Below are 19,002 nucleotides of genomic sequence, written 5' to 3' on the forward strand. Positions count from 1 at the left end.
GACTACGGTCAGCTTGCGGCTTTGATAAGCCAAATGATGGCTTCTTCGCCAGTTCCTGCTTGCGGGAGGATCTAAAATACATACATATCAACTGAAGACACCCACCGAAAATTAAATCTTGTGAAAGTGATTCATTCTTCGAGGATGAGAAAGGGGATGAGGAGGTAAAATGGCACTAGGAGACCTGGATCTTACTGCATGATAAGGTGATAATGTACAAGATCCCACAAGCTACAGAGAGAACCAATATCTGACAACTGAAGTAGTATCTTGTTCTGAAATTTAATTCAGGCATATTTGCATACAAAAACTTAGAAAGCTTCATTACTCTTAGAGACAATACACTTGCTGGGGACAAGTATGCCCTCAAAATAGTGTGATATTATGAGAAATAAGGAATGACCTCTCAGACATTTATTTAGTAATCAACATGAAAGCGCCACAATCACATTCCTAATCAACAAAAGGTTTCTATTATAAAGGACATATGCTTGTAAACCCAGTGTTTTTCTTCAAAAAACCTAACACCCCTTATCAAGGATGATGAATGCAACTTTCAAAGAAAATTCAACCAAGATATGGTCATGAAAAACCCAAACATCCTGATCCACTTTTATCCAATACATTGAGACTGCACCCATGTGATCATGACAGTGTTACGTCAAAGTGAATGTACCACCCCTCCCCCTTCCACGAGAACAGATACTTTGTGTGATCTTGGTTAAAGGTTGATGAGTGGTCTTCACTGTATACCTATGCTGGACTTAATAATTAAATGGTGAAGACTCGCGCACAAAGAAACATCTGATGCCATTAATCTGACCTAGTTTCAAATGAGGTGTAACAGAAGTGTTAGACACCACCATCGATCCCAAAAAATACACACACAGCTTGCTACTGTCAGTACTTAGACACAATGGTACAGTCAATACATGTAGCTACAGTCATTACCCACATCTCAGCAGGGAGTTGTTATGGAACTCCCTGACCTCAGCTCCAGATAAAAGATAACTAGGTATCACGTTTCATTACTGTCTGCATATTGTAGCGACCAGAAGAAAACTTCACTTGCAAGCAACGGAAAGTTAACTTTTTGTCAGAGGGCGGCACGCGGTTTGGGTCAAGTCTTCAATGCCTTTAAACCTCTCGGCACTGCACTTGAATGATTAATAAATATGTAGCCCTCCCTAGGGCAGTTCTCTCTACCCTAGACAGAGTCACTGCAAAAGAAAACTCAATTGTCTAAGGTTCACTGCACAGGGTAAATCTTTCACAAAGTTTGCTGGTCACCTCTCGTACAAAATCGACATTGTCTAGAGTCCCCTGGACAGCAAAGTTGGTCCAAGTAACTTCGCTAACAACAGACTGGATATAGCATTAGACAGTTATGCTTTAGCTTGCTACATGACAAGAAACTTCCTGGAAAGGAAACTTCTCAAGGACATATTTGAAAAGCCCCTTTCCAAGTCAGTATAATGCTAACATTTAAAGCAGAAATTTTCGTCCTAGTTTCACTTTGTGTGCACATCAGAAGGGTATATGTATTGTATGCATTGTTATCTTCCCTGCTACTCTGCAGTCACTCATCAACTACACTTACAAATACTTTCCATGCTAACCAAAACAATGGATTTAACCATTCACCATCCAGCCTCTATATTAGGTTTCAACAGCTTTTTACACTATAAAAAGCTGTCTGCTTTTTTTATATATTTTTCGTACTGATTTTTGTTTGCATTCCATGAGCAGACTAAGAGAGAGTCGCGACTTTCAGACAATTTATAGACATTGAGGCAAATTTGCAGAACATGACACTGCCCCCCTCTAGACACTACCTTCAGTTTACGTGGATGCAAAGATGCGCCATTTCTTTTCTCTTTCATAGCAGATTAAAACAACTCGATAAATGACTGCCAACTTGTCTAACCTAACTCTGTAGTATGAATTTAATATACATCATACCATTGTTAATCTATGGGTTAAGCAGACTAACATTCCTCCACATTCTGAAGCTGTTATTGACATTCAAGCAACCAACAAAGAAACATTGTATTTCTTACTCAGTGTCTGCCACACAAAAGAATGTCACTAGACAGACACAGACCACTGCTTCAAGCCATCTTTTGATGATTAATACTTCTAAACGACAACGATCCGTTTGACGGTGATGACTATCGTCAGAATTCAAACTCTGCAACAGCCCCGCCCCAACCACGGTGGCAACTTCCTAAACACGGCACAAGTTCACAAATAACGACCACAAAGAAAGGAAGAAGAAGAGATGACCATCTATGATCTGACATCGTCTATTTTGAGTATCATCCGGACAAGCTGTGTGGCCAGATTAACCTGTTGCTTCTTGCCGATCAGGGTTTCAACTACGTGCTGTTCCCTCATGTCTGGAAGAAGAAAAAGAAGTAGAGTGAATAATAATAATACCATCAAGCTGGAGTAAAAACAATCATTACAATAGTATAGTCATCTATCAGCTGGGAGTATAAACAATCATTACAATAGTATAGTGGTCTATCAATTGTCTACAAACTATAAACATACAATTCGCATCATATGTTCAGGATTCGTACTACAATTTTGACTTCCACTAGAAACTGGAGGACCATTTAAAGTATAATAAAACTCCTACATAAAAATCCTGTTTCACTTTTACCCCGATTCAAACTAAGCCGAACACTTACCATTTGTTCCTTTATTTAAGCAATCAATTCCCAGCCTAGGGTTGCCTTCCTTCAACTGTCTAGATTTGACATCTGCTAGGGTTCTGATTGAGCTCAAGCCACTGTTCTCTGCCAGAGCCATAGGAATGCACTCAAGGGCGTCGGCGAACGCCCTCATAGCGTACTGTTCGATGGTTGAGACCTGTGGAGGGAGACAGTAAGAGTCAAACTTAAAACAGCTGCAAATTGTTTTATCGCCAGACACGCAAATATACCAACAATTTCCGGGGGCTGTTTGTAATAGGGTCATTCTGTGTCAAATACAAGAAAATGCTACTTGGCAGACAAATTTCAAAATGGTCATATATCTGGAAGACTTTGAAGCAATGCAACTGAAATTTTCACAGTATCCTTATTACAAGATGCTCTAAACATGCAAGGACGGTGGTAATTTTTGGAGAAGGTTGAACTACAAACTGGACTAGGGCAATGGAAAATCACATCGCTACATTGATTTCAACTCAAAGAAGGCAATTAGCCTATCCTCATCACACTGCTGCAATTGCAACTGTACAGCACTCCTTAATCAGAACTACCATGTCCTCCCCTCTTGTGAAATCTTTCCAGGATTTCATTGCTAACAATGAGAAAATTTCAGAAATGTATCAATTGTATCAGTATGTTCTGCCCATGGGGTAAAGGCAACACAATGGTTTTCAAGAGATGGATTTACTTTAGCAGAGCTAATGGTCTTGAAGATCACTGGGAGTCAACAAGAGATCCTGTATAGTTCTGCATCAAACTGGTCCAAGAAATAACAAATGAAGTAGTGTATACCATTTCCTATATAGGAGGTGGGAGGGGAGGTGGGAATGGAAGGGAAGGTGGGAAGGGGAGGTGGGAACGGGAGGTGGGAGAAGAGGAGAGAGGGATTGATCCTGTACCTTCATCACAATGTCCTTCTATATGGCACAAGATAATATCATCAATGTAATGCAGGATCTCATGTGTTGTACAAAACCAATGCTTAAACTCTTGGCACAGTCCACCCATTTGAACTTTCATCATTTCTTCCGAAACCTTCAAATACTGTATCAACCTAGGGTATACCTCAAAAGCATTGCAATTGTTGAAAGAGCATTTCCTTTGGTTTTGATTGCTGTGATCACATGCAATTTGCATCCCTGTGTTTATGGTTTGACACACTGTATGTGGTAACCAGCTTGTATCTGTGGCTGTGAACTAATACCTGTACTGTCAGAAACATGCATTTTAAGCAACCAATCAAATATGATGACAGAACTGGCTATTGACTTGTCTAGTTGTGTTTTACTATTGCATTCCTACACTTCTATCTCCCTTACCTTGTCGGCCTCCTGACTAACAGCTAAAGAGCACGCTGTTTCTGCTGCGCCTCCACCATACACTACTCGATGATCTTTCACTAAGTTACGAATTACACACAGGGCATCGTGTAGACTGCGCTTGGCCTCTTCTATGATCTACAGAAAGGGAACAAAATATGTGAAGAATGAGAATACTTGATAAGATTCAAGTACCAACCGTTTCATATCAAATACAATAACACATGTACATTAAAACCTCATCTATCTATACACATCTGGGTCCAGATATGAACGGAATAAACCCCTTGGTAATCTAGTATGTTTCAACTAAGTGCAGTTGGCCATTGTTCATTGCAATGCCTTGCCCTAAAGTCATAGCCGATTAGAAATGATTGATCAATAATAGAGAACGTGTACCATAGTGCCATGTTGTTGCAACAGCACAACATGCTGTGTTGTTTAGAGTTATGAATGTTGGAAATGATTGATCAACATTTAGAGAACATGTACGATGGTGCCATGTTGTTGCAATAGCACAACATGCTGCGTTATTTTGGTGTTATGAATGGTTATGAAAATTTCAGACATGTTTCAATTGTATCAGTATGTTCTGCCCATGGGGTAAAGGCAACACAATGGTTTTCAAGAGATGGATTTACTTTAGCAGAGCTAATGGTCTTGAAGCTCACTGGGAGTCAACAAGAGATCCTGTATAGTTCTGCATCAAACTGGTCCAAGAAATAACAAATGAAGTAGTGTATACCATTTCCTATCTAGGAGGTGGGATGGGAGGTGGGCAGGGGGAGGGGAGGAAAGAGGGATTGATCCTGTACCGTCATCAAAATGTCTTTCTATATGGCACAAGATAATATCATCAATGTAATGCAGGATCTCAGGTGTTGTACCAAACCAATGCTTAAAAATCTTGGCACAATCCACCCATTTGAACTTCCATCATTTCTTCCAAACCCTTCAAATGATGTATCAACTAGTGTGATCACATGAAATTTGCATCCCTGTATTATGTTAGAAACACTGTATGTGGTTCCCTTGTATCTCTGGCTATGAACTAATACCTGTACTGTCAGAAACATGCATTTTAAGCAACCAATCAAATATGATGACAGAACTGGCTATTTACTTGACTAGTTGTGTTTTACTATTGCATTCCTACACTTGTTATGAATGGTTGGATATCGGATCTAAATAATACCTCTGGCAATTTACTAAGTTTTATGCCTTCTGTCTTGTGCAAAAACTACAAATAATTCCAAAAAGGAAAAACTCATTTCAACTCTACACATATTACTGCATCATGAAGGGATGATACAACCTTCCTAACTGCAGAGATAAATGGAACTCTTGCTCACCATTTTATTTCCACCCCTGATGAAGATGGTGACAGCTCGAGCGTTGGAGCACTCCTCAATGACCAGCATCTTATCTCTAGTGGTTCCGAAGGACAGCTCCCTCACAATACCTGCTTTGCCTAGTTTGTCGGTGGTCAACTCTTGAAAGCGTGGCACAATTCTTCCACCCGTGGCAATTGCAATTAACTGATAAGAAAATAATTCAAGTTGAGGTTACGAAATAACAAAGTGATGCTGTTACGAAGAATATCTGAACAGAAAAACAGTAAGACAATGGAATTAGCATATTCTTATTAACGAACTATGGTTACTCATTTCAAGCACAGCAATGCCAACAACACCAAAATCTCCTCAAAATGAGGGTGCAGCAAAATAATGAAATAATAATTAATACATGTATCAATTGTATCAGTATGTTTTGCCCATGGGGTAAGGGCAACACAATGGTTTTCAAGAGATGGATTTACTTTAGCAGAGCTAATGGTCCTGAAGCTCACTGGGAGTCAACAAGAGATCCTGATAGCTCTGCAAAAATTACACTGTAACATACAAAGGTCTCAACTTAAGAATGCATTTCTCAAGGAAATAAACCCTTCTTACCCGCATTTACATGTAGTGCAAGTCTTAAACCAAGGCTGGTATGTGTGAAACAAGTCACTGAACTCTGCTTACTATTTGATCTGGGTGTGACTTTACAAAAATTCCTCCACTAAAATGGAACATAGATTTACTAATGTAACAAACTTTTCATAGCTTAGCCTCAACGTATAGCCTCAGTGCAACAACTAAAATGGTACGTACCAGTTTAAACAGCTTACATTACATATCACTTTGAAATTAATATGACAACTATCTTGTCATGAGGACAGTTATAGATGGGAAAACTAAACTGCAAGCTGAGACAAAAAAAAACCTCAAATAACTTTAAAGATATGTTGCTGAAACCTTTTTGACTTCTGCATTCTTGCCTTTCAAAAGCTAAGATATACTGACCTCTATTTCAGGTCCTCCAACCCATCTAATGGCTGGAAGTTCATTCTGTAGTAAAAGGTGGTTTGCCTCATCATCAAATCCCCACTGGCAGATGGCCAAGTTAGCTCCTGTGGCCTTCACCTGAGAAGAAAAAAGAAAATTCAGAAAGTCACCACCAATAAAGTCAAAACCAAATATATCCCATTATAATTCCAAGTGAAGATACATCAAATGTGCTTTCACAATTTAAGTCATTTGTATTTTTTTTTTGACAATTCCTCTGTAATCTCACCTGCTTCACCATTTCTGTGAATTTATTCTTTTCGTATTCCCTGAGCTTCTTATAATCCTCTACAGACTTCACATCGAGCTTGTGAGTGGTCTTGGGCTTGGGCGGTTCAAACGGACATGTCAAGATGGCTAATCTGGCATCTTTAATTTCCTATGATAGAGCATAGGAAAGAAAAGTGTGATTTGTACATCAAAATGGATCATGGTCTATCCACAACACACATTAATTGTTACTTTCATTAACCAAATCTTAGTTGTTTGGAACTGGAACAGATAATTCACAAGTGCAATTCTTGTATTTTACCAATTGCAGGCTATCAAACGCTCCCTGCATGGCACATTCCCTATCAACAATCTCTTCTGTGGTGATGTCAGCAAGAAGGCACAGTATGTGCGAATCATGTAACCCAGTGGGTCATACACCATTTCGTTTGCAAAAAAAAAGGATTTTCCATTAAACTGCCACATTCAGATAAAAATCCCTCTAAAAACCTTAAACAGGAAACTGACTTGGAATTTGAAGTTCTCACCTTTGGCATCTGAGGATGACTGAAATCCTTGTCGACAATCACGCCTCTTACGAGCATGGTTTCTTCCAGCTGACCTCCGACCTTTCCTTCTACTTTGATCAATTCAAAGTCTACATCTCTCCTTTCTAAATCAGCTACTGCAATAATAGCATCTACAGCGATCTCGGCCATTTTACGCTGGCAACGATTGATGCTGGGAGAAGAATATATGATAATCTTCCAGTGAATACACAAACCTAGGAACTCTTGGCAATAATTGAAATACGTATTGTCATTAAAAATGTAAAATTGTCATTTGTTTTTGGCTCAACTGGTTGGCAAAATATAATTTCTTTTGAGAGCCACTACCAAAGAACTTTAAGATGGTTACCAGTTGAGACATTAGTTGCACACTTCACTAATGATTCTATTGGGAAGCTATCAGATCTGTTCATAAATCGACTTAGACAATTAATGAACACAGGTTGGTAAAGTTCTTAGTGTTCAATGTCTTTAATAAAAACTTGCAACATTATAGCACCTATCAAAAGACTCGAATTCTAGTCCGAAGTTAGAGTAAAAAATGTGAAGTAGTAAAACAAGCAATACTTTCACTACATTGTTAGACAATATCAAATGCACATTCAATGTGAATAAAATATGGACCTCCCATATTCATATTCTTTCCTTTACTTTATCAAAACTTTTTCCTTCAAGTCTACCATTCAAGAAATTTCAGACATGTATCACTTGTATCAGTATGTTTTGCCCATGGGGTAAACGGCAACACAATGGTTTTCAAGAGATGGATTTACTTTAGCAGAGCTAATGGTCTTGAAGATCACTGGGATTCAACAAGAGATCCTGATAGTTCTGCCAATGAAACAAGACAACATGGTGTACACTGACCTATTACCATGTTTCCAGCTAGCCTTTCTCACACTACAACATAATTTTACATACAGGTCACAGATATTACCATGCATTTCGGCATATAGGACAACCAAAAGCTTCAGGAATCCTTGGCACAAGCCAGGGCTTGACAAGCAGTTTAAACTTCACTGCAGTCTGACTTGAGATACAGCCATATCAATCTTTTATAATGTTGTACATATTTTTCAAGTTTAATGTAAACATTAATACCGGTCACCGCCCTGTTCATCATCACCATATCTTAACTTAATTTATAAAAGTGTTTTCCTAGGAAGACTCATCTTAATTCATTATCTAACTTACATTTTAGAACTAAGTGTTGTCATAGCTGTTTCTATGAGAGGCTCCAAATTGTCCTTGGTGAAGTTGAAATCATCTGCGATTTCGTCCAGTTTCTGGATGGCTATCCTGGATGCCAAATCGTAGCCATCGGCAATTCTGATTGGGTGGATACCTCTATCCAAGAGGTTCTCAGCTTGTTCCAGAAGAGCACCGGCCAAAACTGATGAGGAAAAGAAACAAAATTGTCAACCTTTTAGTCCACCTCCTTCTGCCATACAAATAGATTTGTACTTGAGATAATGTTGTGTATACTATGAATTGGCAGTAAAGAAAAACTAGGTTGTAGAATGTCGACCATGCCATGATAATTCATGATATCATTTCGTATGTGACAGGAAGTGACCACCATCTGCAAAGTAATGTACTTAACATGCCATTATTACCCATTACTCTTTATGAATGAAGATACTGACATACATATATATATTCTTCAACGTTTGTTGCACAATCCCTACTGAGACATCTCCATTAGAAAGATGAAGATGTCTCTTGAAAGTAGTTCAAAGTGTATCATTAATATAGCATAGTGTCTGGTCTTGCATAGCCATATTAGACGCTAGCAAGAAATTCTTTTCTATGCAAAAATGAACCACCAGAAAGTCAACCAATTTATGAAATCTGATGACGATGGATCACTCGATATTTACTGAAGGAGGAAATGTGATTGAAATATTATTTTTACGTAAGTTTTATGAAACGAAACAACTAGTACAAATGGTTATCATTTCCTCCATATCCGATATAGTGCTAAGCAAATTTTTAATAATATGACCATAATTTGGTTATCTATGAAAAGGCCTATACATGTCCCATATTTTAGACTTGATACAAGCAATAAAGAAACAAAGTCTCTCCACTGACTTGTTGCAACTTGGAAGGTAACGTAAATATTATGCAGACCTTAATTTGCATAAGCAGATTTGCATAGCTGGATGGCTACAGGTGACAATGGAACAAATACTAAATACTAAACATAACATCAGTTTCAAGCAGCTTTATGAATCACTAATGAAGAATCACTGACGAAGCTTCACTTAGTCAAACTTGTGATTCAAAAAAACTGAGAGAGACAGCTACTCAGATAATGAGGCAGGGTATTTAGGTGTAAACCACTACTGAGGTGAAACTTTGAAAAAATTGCAGAAAACTTCACATTATGGATATTGGGTAGCTTACCGACAACACCAGTGGTGCCATCACCAATCTCATCATCTTGTGACTTGGACAGCTGCACCATTAACTTTGCAATCTGATGTTCCACATCCATCTGAGCCAGAATTGTAGCACCATCATTTGTAACAGTAACTTCCCCATCCGGGCTGACCATCATTTTGTCCAATCCTGGTAAAACACGATAAAATTGGTTCAGCATAAGGGCCATGTAAAATGAACTCAACCTAGAAGTTATTTACTCATCAAGTGAACAATATATAGTTAAGTCTTTAATTACATGAATTAAACCAGAAACAGACAAGTTCAACAGAATATGCTTATTGCATGGTGTTCCCAATAAATTTGGGAATTTTTCAAAGAGGTCGAACTACAACATACTCCAAAATCTGGTGATTTGATGAAATTTCAGACATGTATCAATTGTATCAGTATGTTCTGCCCATGGGTAAAGGCAACACAATGGTTTTCAAGAGATGGATTTACTTTAGCAGAGCTAATGGTCTTGAAGATCACTGGGAGTCAACAAGAGATCCTGTATAGTTCTGCATCAAATTGGTCCAATAAATAACAAATAAAGTAGTGTATACCATTTCTTATATAGGAGGTGGGAGGGGAGGTGGGAAGGGAGGTTGGCAGGGGAGGGGAGGAGAGAGGGATTGATCCTGTACTGTCATCACAATGTCGTTCTATATGGTACAAGATAATATCATCAATGTAAAGCAGGAACTCAAGTGTTGTACAAGACCAATGCTTAAAATCTTGGCATAATCACCCATTTGAACTTCCATCATTTTTCAAAGATGTCGAACTACAACATACTCCAAAATCTGGTGATTTGATATGAAATTAGCGTTATGCATACAGGCTTGCCTAAATTGAGGGAAATAAACATTTGACCTCAAAACAAGCTGGGGGGGGGGAGGTACGATATATTAAACCTAATGTGTCTATGCAATCTAGCTGTGTAAAAAAATGTGTAGAAATAAACATAAAAATGTACCCTAGACCATGCCTTTGTCCCTAGACCATGACAATGTCCCTGAAACCATAACAATGTCCCCTAGACCATCACAATGACCCCTAGACCATGCCAATGTCATTTTGCACCAGGCAGATCTGTGTGATACCAATATCAAAATTAAAACTTAACTCTAGTAGTAAATTCATGGCACTTAAGCAGGGGCATATTATCATATCATTCATCAGAATCTGTGTTTGGTCACCTAAGGCTAGTTCCAAGGAGAATCTTTTCAGGGGGCTCTGTAATGTCTTAACAAACGAATGATATTTCCCTGTATTAATGATATTCAGTAAAAAGATTACCATTTGGTCCTAATGATGTTTTCAGAGTACTTGAAACAGCCTTGGCAGCTAGAATATGAGACTGCAAAAGAAGAATGAAAAGAACTTTATTGATATGTGATTTCTTTGTATTAATCTGTAACTGGCTACACTGTTGGACTCATGATGGTGTGGACGGTGTAGCCACATTGAATACATTAGTAATAATTAAAAACCTAGTTATATTTATAATAATGTAATGATGGATCGTTCATAAAAGGAATGGCAAAAAAAATTAACCGTCCTGAAGGTGTAGCCACAACAGCACAATCCAATGAACTTATTTTTGGCATTTTTCTGCGTACTACTAGACTCCTTTTTCAAGCTTTTTGCTATACAGACTCAGTAGCCAACCTCTTTAAAGGGTGTTGCTTCAAAGTTGCAGGGTATTCTACAATTACTCCTATATTGCAATAGCTACTCATGATTACAGCAGAAACTGGTCACTTCGCCCAACAACCATTTCGCCCAACCTTACCATTTTGCCCAACCTTGTTGGTCATTTCGCCCAACCAACATTGATTAAATATTATACTTCAATATATAAAGGACGGGGATACTTCTATGGGTTTGGTCAATTTAAATAAGGAAACGTTCGGGAATTGTTAACTATATAAGTTTATATTAAGGAAACTTGAAGTCGTGGTTACAGTTGGTAGGGTGGATCAGTGTTTTAGGGGTTAGGTTTGATAGGTTTTTATGGAGACCAATTCTCCTTTGTTTGTATAACATTAGATTACTGCTGTGAACAATACCCTTGATTAACGCCTGGCAGACTTGATAAATCAAATTGAACTAGTGAAATAGAAAAAGTGATCTTATTCTGACTGAATATCAGTAAAAAAAATGGTTGGTCGAAATGACCAACAAGGTTGAGCGAAATGACCATGCTGGTTGGGCGAAACGACCATGCTGGTTGGGCGATATGGCAGTTGGGCGAAGTGACCAGAAAGCATTACAGCTATGCTTGGGCGAGTACCGTGACTCTAGCTCAGAATTTAGAAACTACTCTGCTCAATTGGGTCTCAACTCCTGATTTTTCTAAAAGTTGTCCCCATTACCTGCATAAGTATGTGCAAAAAATCCACTGTTACTTCAACTAGTAACTGCAACTGTTCCTACAGCCAATCTTTCACAGATTCAAAACTTAGCAGCTCCGCAAAGATACTATCACCTATAGATGACTTGTGGTTTGAGTGAGAATCTGAAAATTCTTTGCCAAAATCAGTGTATTGGACAGCAAACATGTCATAAAAAATACACAAGATTTGGCTCAATCAATGTATGCGGCACAGCCAATGTTGTTTGGGAAAATGCCCTCACCAATCAATCAAGATACGTTTTGCCACCTCTTGTGTATTGCTCATTTGACACGAAAAGTTTTTCTCGTTTTCCATGTTAGCAAATGAACACACTATCCTACTTCCTAGGCCTACCTTCTGTTGTTAATGTTAGCTTGTAACAATGAATCCAAAAATGCTCAAGCACTGAGGGAGGAAAAAGGTGTGACATTTTTTATCACTGCAGTGCAGCCATGGTGAATGAAGTTGCTGAAAAACAAGGTTGTATTGAGACTCCAGTGGCTGAGCTTCGGGGTGTTACGCCTAACATAACATTTGACTTGTCATTAGCACTGGACTAACGTTAGCCAAGGCTTATCTTTACAGAATATAATATAGAATAGTGTGTTCCGTATATTATCAAAAGGGCATTTAAACGGGAAGTCATGCTTTGGCAAGCAACAATCTAAGTCCTGTCGTATCTTTAATGCAACGACTAGACACCCAATACAGTGCATTAAATAACATTAGGCCTAACGTTGGCAGCTAGTGTGTTACAAACAGCATAGTATTGGCGAATTCTAGATCTTTCTATACAAAGATGTAATCCACATGGTATTGGCAATGCAACAAACCTTTTGGGCATCTATACCAGTTAATCGTTGTTTTGATTCTTGATCCTTAATGATGATGAACGGTCTCCCGTACTCATCAAAGGCAAGGGAGCCTGTAGAAGCCATCCTTTTAAGAAATTGTTGAAAAGATGAAAGATCCGATAAGATGTCGGTGGATTTTAGATGGGTAGAATACTATGTCTGACAGGTAACGCAGCACCTCGTTCGTTATGTTCAGATGTACAGTTATCATGTACTGCACAACCTATGAACTGAGGTCAGTATTGTGACCTTCCCATGTTAGTGTTGTCAACTTGCATTTAGACCTATAATTCCATTAATACGATTCTGACTCAATGCAGGTTATGAAGGCATTAAACATCAATTAAAAAAACTTTGATGCCATAATTATTTTTAATCAAATTTATTATATTTTATGGAAAGACTTGTAGCTCTCCGTCTACTGTTGCTATGGGGCGATTTCGTCTAACGGTTGTTAGGCAAGCGACTAGCTGTCTGCTGTTTGTCATAATACAGTATATACTGCACTGTACTTTACTGTAGGCTCCTGTTTACACAACATACATTCACTTTCAGTTCGCAGGTTATTGCTGAAGTGCAATTAAACAAGCTTGTTTTTTAAACGTAGCTAAGACTAGTAGCTGCAATACGCGCAAACAGGCACGCGGTGGTAATCATTGTTGACTGAAACGTTTGACATTGATTGCAGTTCATACTTGTCGCAGCCCGAAACAAATTTACTGAAGGAAGATGGCATTCTTCAACCTAACATCACTGGGATATCAAGATCCCATCCGTTCGCAGATCGTTAAACCTAATCCGGTTTATTCATACACGCTTCTGCATCAAATCCCAGACGGAAGTTACGTTTCCTTTCGACCACCAACATCTAAGCTACCACCGATAAATATGAACAAACACAATCAAGTCATTCAACCTGGACAATATGACGAACATGGCGGATCCTATGTAACTTATACCAGGAGGTTGAGGAAACACACTCGACCTGCAAAAGGTACCAAATTGCAATGATAACTTAGTGCCAGTGATTACTGGTAGTGGTACTAGGCTAGGCTAGCCCATAAATTAGGATATTTACACTGGCCTAGGCTTAGTGTTACTTTCTTTAGGCAAGGCCAATTAAATATGTAGTGTATGTGAAGTAACTAACCCCTAGAGTACAGAATATATATGGTGGTGTATGGCAGTGTATGTCCATGCAGTCAGGGGGGGCGGAGGCCCCCCCTGACGGACTCAAATGGACTGCTGGCGCCCTTTCTACCACTTTTAATTATTTGGGATTATTGACTTATTTATTGTGCTCTCATCTACCTATTGACATTTGGGTGTAGCTGCAGAATACCCTGTTGTTTTTCAGATATCCTTTTTGGTGAAAACAAGATACGCGGTACGCAGTCGTAAGTTATATAGAGGGTGTGAGAGTTATTTTGTATTTTTTGGAAATGTTCCAGTACAGTCCATAGCGCTGGACTAAATCATTTCTCTTCACGTTATAATTGTACGGAATTTAAGTCCTTTGCTTTAATTGAGGGCGTTTTAGAAATATCGGATTTCAAATGATTCCTGATGTAGTTGATTTTAATATGTCTTTGATTTGACTACGTGGTACTTGGACAGAGTATTCATTTCTGGTGGGGTAATTTAAAAGTATTTGCCTACGTGGTCCGAATAGATTTCAAGTTGCTTTTGATTTGGCTACGTGGTTCCCGGTACGTGGAGCGTATTAAATTTTTGGATAGCTACGTGGTACGTCGTGACTGTTATTATCGCACACAAGGGATCGCACACAAGGGAATATGACATGTTTTACAAATGGCTACGTGGTACGGGGTTGAAATGTAAATTTTTTATTGATGACTACGCGGTACGTAGTGAAATCAGGGTTAATGTAAATCATGTGGTACGCGGTACGTCGTGACTGCTGTGGACCACGTACCGCTTAGCCGTTTTGGGATATTTGATAATTTTACCTCGATTAGACATTAGGGTGTTAGCCACTGAAAATAAATGTTTTTCTTGATCAGAGAACGGAGTAGCTGCAGAATACTCCGACTGTGTAGGGAAAACATAAAAGCGTTACGAAGTCGGCTTTTAAACACTTAATTGAAGAGGATCAATTTATCGGTTAAATCTGACTTGATTGTTTACTTAGACTTTGGGAGGAGATTTTAAGCAGGAAGTTGTCATTCACTTCAATCACGGTATTCATGGGAAAATATTTAGTGGTTTACGCTTTAAGGAAAGGTTTTAATTTAAGTTTATAAATTTTCTATGAAGGTCTGCATACCGCATAGGCTATCTATAAATATTTTTCCACTGCATACCTCGTAGCCTATCTATAAATATTTTAAAGTAGCGGGGTATTCTGCAGTTTAGCCGACATTTGTCAAATTTTGTTGGCGATGACACCATTCTTCGTTTATCTGCAAATTAGCAAGGCCATGAAAGGGTCATTTCCGGCGATCTAGGGAGCATCTTTACTCAAATTTTTTTTGTACGCTCCACGCCAACCTATGGTGGCGCTCCGCTTAGATAGTGTCAAAAGCGCCCCTACAGACCATTATCGCCCCCCTTGACCAATATCCCTAGCTCCACCACTGGTGTATGGTAAATTTGCATGTACCTTAACATCACATACTGATTACTGTGTTGTACATCTTCACAGTAGTTGCACTGACAGTGAGAGACACTCTACATGATTTGTTTGGAAGTCAAAGTGTAACCACTTTTTCAATGGCAATTTTCACCAACAAGTACAAAGCCTCGATGCAAGCATTGCCACAGTGTAACATGAAATTTGTATTTTTAGACACAATTAGGACCTAGCCTATGCAATAGATTTCAACAATGCACAAAGTTATGGAATATTTTCTTACTTTGAACAGTTTGACTCTCAACATTTACAAGTATAAATTCTGTCTAGCCTAGCCTATTTGTGGCAAAATCTGATCAAACCATGGATGAAATCACATAGTTGAAGGATAGAACCAACCAAAATGCAACATCAGAGAGTTCATTACCAACTGTCCTTCAACAACAACAAAATTATGCTCTTTGTAATGGAAAGTTACCATGTCCTACTACCACTGAAAATGTGCACAAGTTCTCTCCTTCAGATAAAAGACTAGCTGACTGATGACAGTGACTAGTTGATTATAGATTATCAAAGTGTTCAAAAGTTACATTTACCATTACCTGTAATTAAGGATGAAAGCAACTATTATTAAAAAAGCAATGTGATCCTTCCTTTCTTTATATTCCTTTTCAATTTGTATGGTTATCCCAACAAGCATACCATATATTCCATCCCTAACAAAAAGCAGAAAGTAACAGGGAAAACTAAATTGTGGCAGAAAACTAATATCCCCATGTGACTGCATAGAAAGGCCTATAAACTGTAGCTGCAGAGGTGGCACTAGTAACAGATATTGTAGATGCTGTGTTTAAAAGTCAAATTGTGACCAGACTTGAATAATGGATTGAGACTTAAACACACACAATCTTCCCACCTAAACTAAATAAAACTATCCTAACCTATTGTACTAATTTTCTTTGCTCTTTTCCATTCTCTAATTAATAATGTCTGTGAAAATGATGAATAATGATCCTATCATTCAAACTCACAGATCCAAATGAGCTCTGCAAAAATGCGTTGACAACATCTCAAAGTCACGGTTGGTGGCACACAAAGGACAATCCAGACCTCCGCCAGAAGGAACCATGGACATATGTACCCAGACATGATCATGTCAGCAGTGAAATGACAAGGTAAACAATGCTTCTTAAAAAGTTAGGTTGTGTGTGCATCACTAAGTTTGCTTAAAGGCATTGAAGACTCACCCCAAACCGTGTGCGGCCATCTGAAAAAGTTAACTTTCCGTTGCTTGCAAGTGATGTTTTGTTCGTGTCGCTACAAAATGCAGACAGTACAGTAATGAAACCTTATACCTTGTTATCTTAAGCTGGACATGAGATGTCCATCGCTGTGTTGTTTGTACACTGTGCTGTGGGTATTGACCGCAGCTGTATGTACTGACTGTACACTAGTGTCTAATAACCGATGGTAGCAAGCTGTGTGTGTCTATTTTCTGGGATCGATGGTGGTGTCTAACACTTCTGTTACACCTCATTCGAAACTAGGTCAGATTACCGGCATTTAGACGTTTCTTTTAGCGCAAGTCTTCAAACCCTTAAAGTGATGCAGTATATTGGTCTATCTTTGTTCGTAACATCACAATCATTGATTGCACTGGACTTGCCATTGTTGAACTCGTTTAACCAACATTGAACAGCGAGTTCTCGATATTATACATGTGTCTTCACCTCTGAATACTGATAATGTTGATCACTTGCATGCTAAAGAAACCATGAATTTTAAAAAGTCATGTTAGAAACTCATCAAGCTTTCTTGATTCCTTAAAGTGTTAAAGATCAATTAAAATGTTCTTCAATAAAAGTGAAGAAACAATATATGTAGAATACCTGTAATGTGAGGGGTTTTCTTGTATCTCTCGCATTATTTTGGAACGAACACCCTCTTTTCTGGGTCATCTAGTCTGGTTAGACTAAATGTTCTAACTAGTCATGCAGGAAAGTTAGCTGATGGAAACTGTCATGTGATATGACATAGGAAGATGTAGTATTAAGTTTTAAGTTGCAATTTGGTTTATTGCATTTAATCTATCCCTCATTATTTGAATTTATTATTTTTTGGCCATTTATTTCAACATTATAATAGAAGATGTAAAAGTCTGAAAGGTGTTGGTATTGAAGCAGTGAAGGTCAATTTAGACTGTTAAAACTTAAAACATTCTTCAAAAGAAAATATAGCATGCCTTGAGAATTCACTTTGAAATAGTAAATTATTTCAATACATAATTATTTTTAGTATTACAAATGTACCTAGTACATTTTACTCAGTTTTATATGTGGAGAAATTTAGCTGGTCGGCATTACATACAATATATATGTTAACCTGGAGTGTTGGTTTTTCCTTCTTTTTTTGCAGATTTGTTCAGGAAATGAGCCAGACCAATAAAGAGTTCTCTTTGTTCTGAAGTTTGTTACACCAACTATTGAATCATCTGAGATGTAAACTAGATTCAGAGATGAATCCATTGCTTACAAGCTTTACTAACCATATAAATAAATGCTATAACAAAAGATTGCACTTTGGACAGTTTTCTGTTTGATATTGACAACAATCCATTTCCATTTTTATCCATTGATTCTTGACAACTTATATGGGCTGAAGACTGTCAGACAACCTGACTTGATTTAGCTCACCTCTGCTAGGACTACTTTTAAAGGTGTATATTGCTTTTGTGCCAAGTCTTTACAGACCAAACGACATGGAACTAAATAACATGATCACGTTGTTTGAGAATTGTTAGAACTTCAAGAGTACATTCATGCTTAATTTCAGTCATAAAATCTTTAGGACGTGAACTATTCTTGATGGTACTGAACATTCATGTCTGCTTCTTCCATACTCGATAATGCAAATAACAAATGAGAAATTGTGAGCTTTACTGTTCTGACAATCATAGTGATATATGAAGGTACCTTTTTTTTTCCTTCTTTTTTTTTGGGGGGGGGGGGTTAGTTTTAATCCTCTCATTGTAGAGAGCATTTTCAACATTCCCATATTGACCAATAGAAGTAGATTAGAAAGTTGATTTGGAGCACTGTTTTCTCCTTCATGCTACATGACCATTTAAGAAAAAGAGTTTTTCTTGCTCAAATGAAAGGAAATTTGGCTGAATTCATAACAGCAATATCTTTATAATCATTGATGAAACTATCTAAGTAGTCCCTGTAAATATTTTTCTGACGCTTTAATCATTTCCTTAACCCGTACACTCTACTCTTTTTTTTGGTATCATATTACTTTGTGAGATACTTCTCTCAATAGGACATTTTGAAACTGTTTTGTAGCTAATGCTATTTACTGTGTGCTCAAATAACCTATTCCACACCTTGGCCAGATTGTCAACAGTATCTTTATCTTTTACAGCAAAAATAAATGTAGACCACCCAAGAGGATTTTCATAACAATTTGTCATATTTCTGTTGGTTGTTCTTTGTCAGATAAAGCGGTGTGCTGTCAAAAGT

General features: G+C 38.0%; 3 protein-coding genes across 3 annotated transcripts in view; 2 read left to right on the plus strand and 1 right to left on the minus strand.

Moving 5' to 3' along the window:
* Window positions 1-19,002, plus strand: part of LOC139966273 (uncharacterized) — a 262,794-nt gene that overhangs the window by 79,162 nt on the left and 164,630 nt on the right. The gene's annotated exons all lie outside the window — the stretch shown is intronic.
* On the minus strand, window positions 1,725-13,075 carry LOC139966264 (T-complex protein 1 subunit epsilon-like). The gene is made up of 11 exons (XM_071969116.1): window positions 12,868-13,075; window positions 10,935-10,995; window positions 9,615-9,779; window positions 8,400-8,598; window positions 7,185-7,377; window positions 6,656-6,805; window positions 6,385-6,504; window positions 5,392-5,577; window positions 4,040-4,177; window positions 2,697-2,877; window positions 1,725-2,399 (listed from the first exon to the last, which is right to left on the minus strand). The coding sequence occupies exons 1-11, from the start codon at window positions 12,970-12,972 to the stop codon at window positions 2,290-2,292; spliced, it is 1,608 nt and encodes a 535-aa protein (XP_071825217.1). The 5' UTR covers window positions 12,973-13,075; the 3' UTR covers window positions 1,725-2,289.
* LOC139966268 (sperm microtubule inner protein 11-like) lies at window positions 13,404-18,933 on the plus strand. The gene is made up of 3 exons (XM_071969119.1): window positions 13,404-13,882; window positions 16,515-16,656; window positions 17,897-18,933. The coding sequence occupies exons 1-3, from the start codon at window positions 13,618-13,620 to the stop codon at window positions 17,943-17,945; spliced, it is 456 nt and encodes a 151-aa protein (XP_071825220.1). The 5' UTR covers window positions 13,404-13,617; the 3' UTR covers window positions 17,946-18,933.

The sequence above is a fragment of the Apostichopus japonicus genome, chromosome 4, assembly GCF_037975245.1.
Source record: "Apostichopus japonicus isolate 1M-3 chromosome 4, ASM3797524v1, whole genome shotgun sequence".
NCBI lineage: Eukaryota > Metazoa > Echinodermata > Holothuroidea > Aspidochirotida > Stichopodidae > Apostichopus > Apostichopus japonicus.

What these genes read in the sequence shown, in the direction of transcription:
- LOC139966268 (XM_071969119.1), top strand. Translation starts at nt 13,618, where the DNA reads ATGGCATTCTTCAACCTAACATCACTGGGATATCAAGATCCCATCCGT. An exon ending in ACACACTCGACCTGCAAAAG is followed by an intron (nt 13,883 to 16,514) that starts GTACCAAATTGC and finishes TCAAACTCACAG; the next exon opens with ATCCAAATGAGCTCTGCAAA. An exon ending in GTCAGCAGTGAAATGACAAG is followed by an intron (nt 16,657 to 17,896) that starts GTAAACAATGCT and finishes CTTTTTTTGCAG; the next exon opens with ATTTGTTCAGGAAATGAGCC.
- LOC139966264 (XM_071969116.1), bottom strand. Translation starts at nt 12,972, where the DNA reads ATGGCTTCTACAGGCTCCCTTGCCTTTGATGAGTACGGGAGACCGTTC. An exon ending in AACATCATTAGGACCAAATG is followed by an intron (nt 9,780 to 10,934) that starts GTAATCTTTTTA and finishes GTGTTTTACCAG; the next exon opens with GATTGGACAAAATGATGGTC. An exon ending in GTCATCCTCAGATGCCAAAG is followed by an intron (nt 6,806 to 7,184) that starts GTGAGAACTTCA and finishes GCTCTATCATAG; the next exon opens with GAAATTAAAGATGCCAGATT.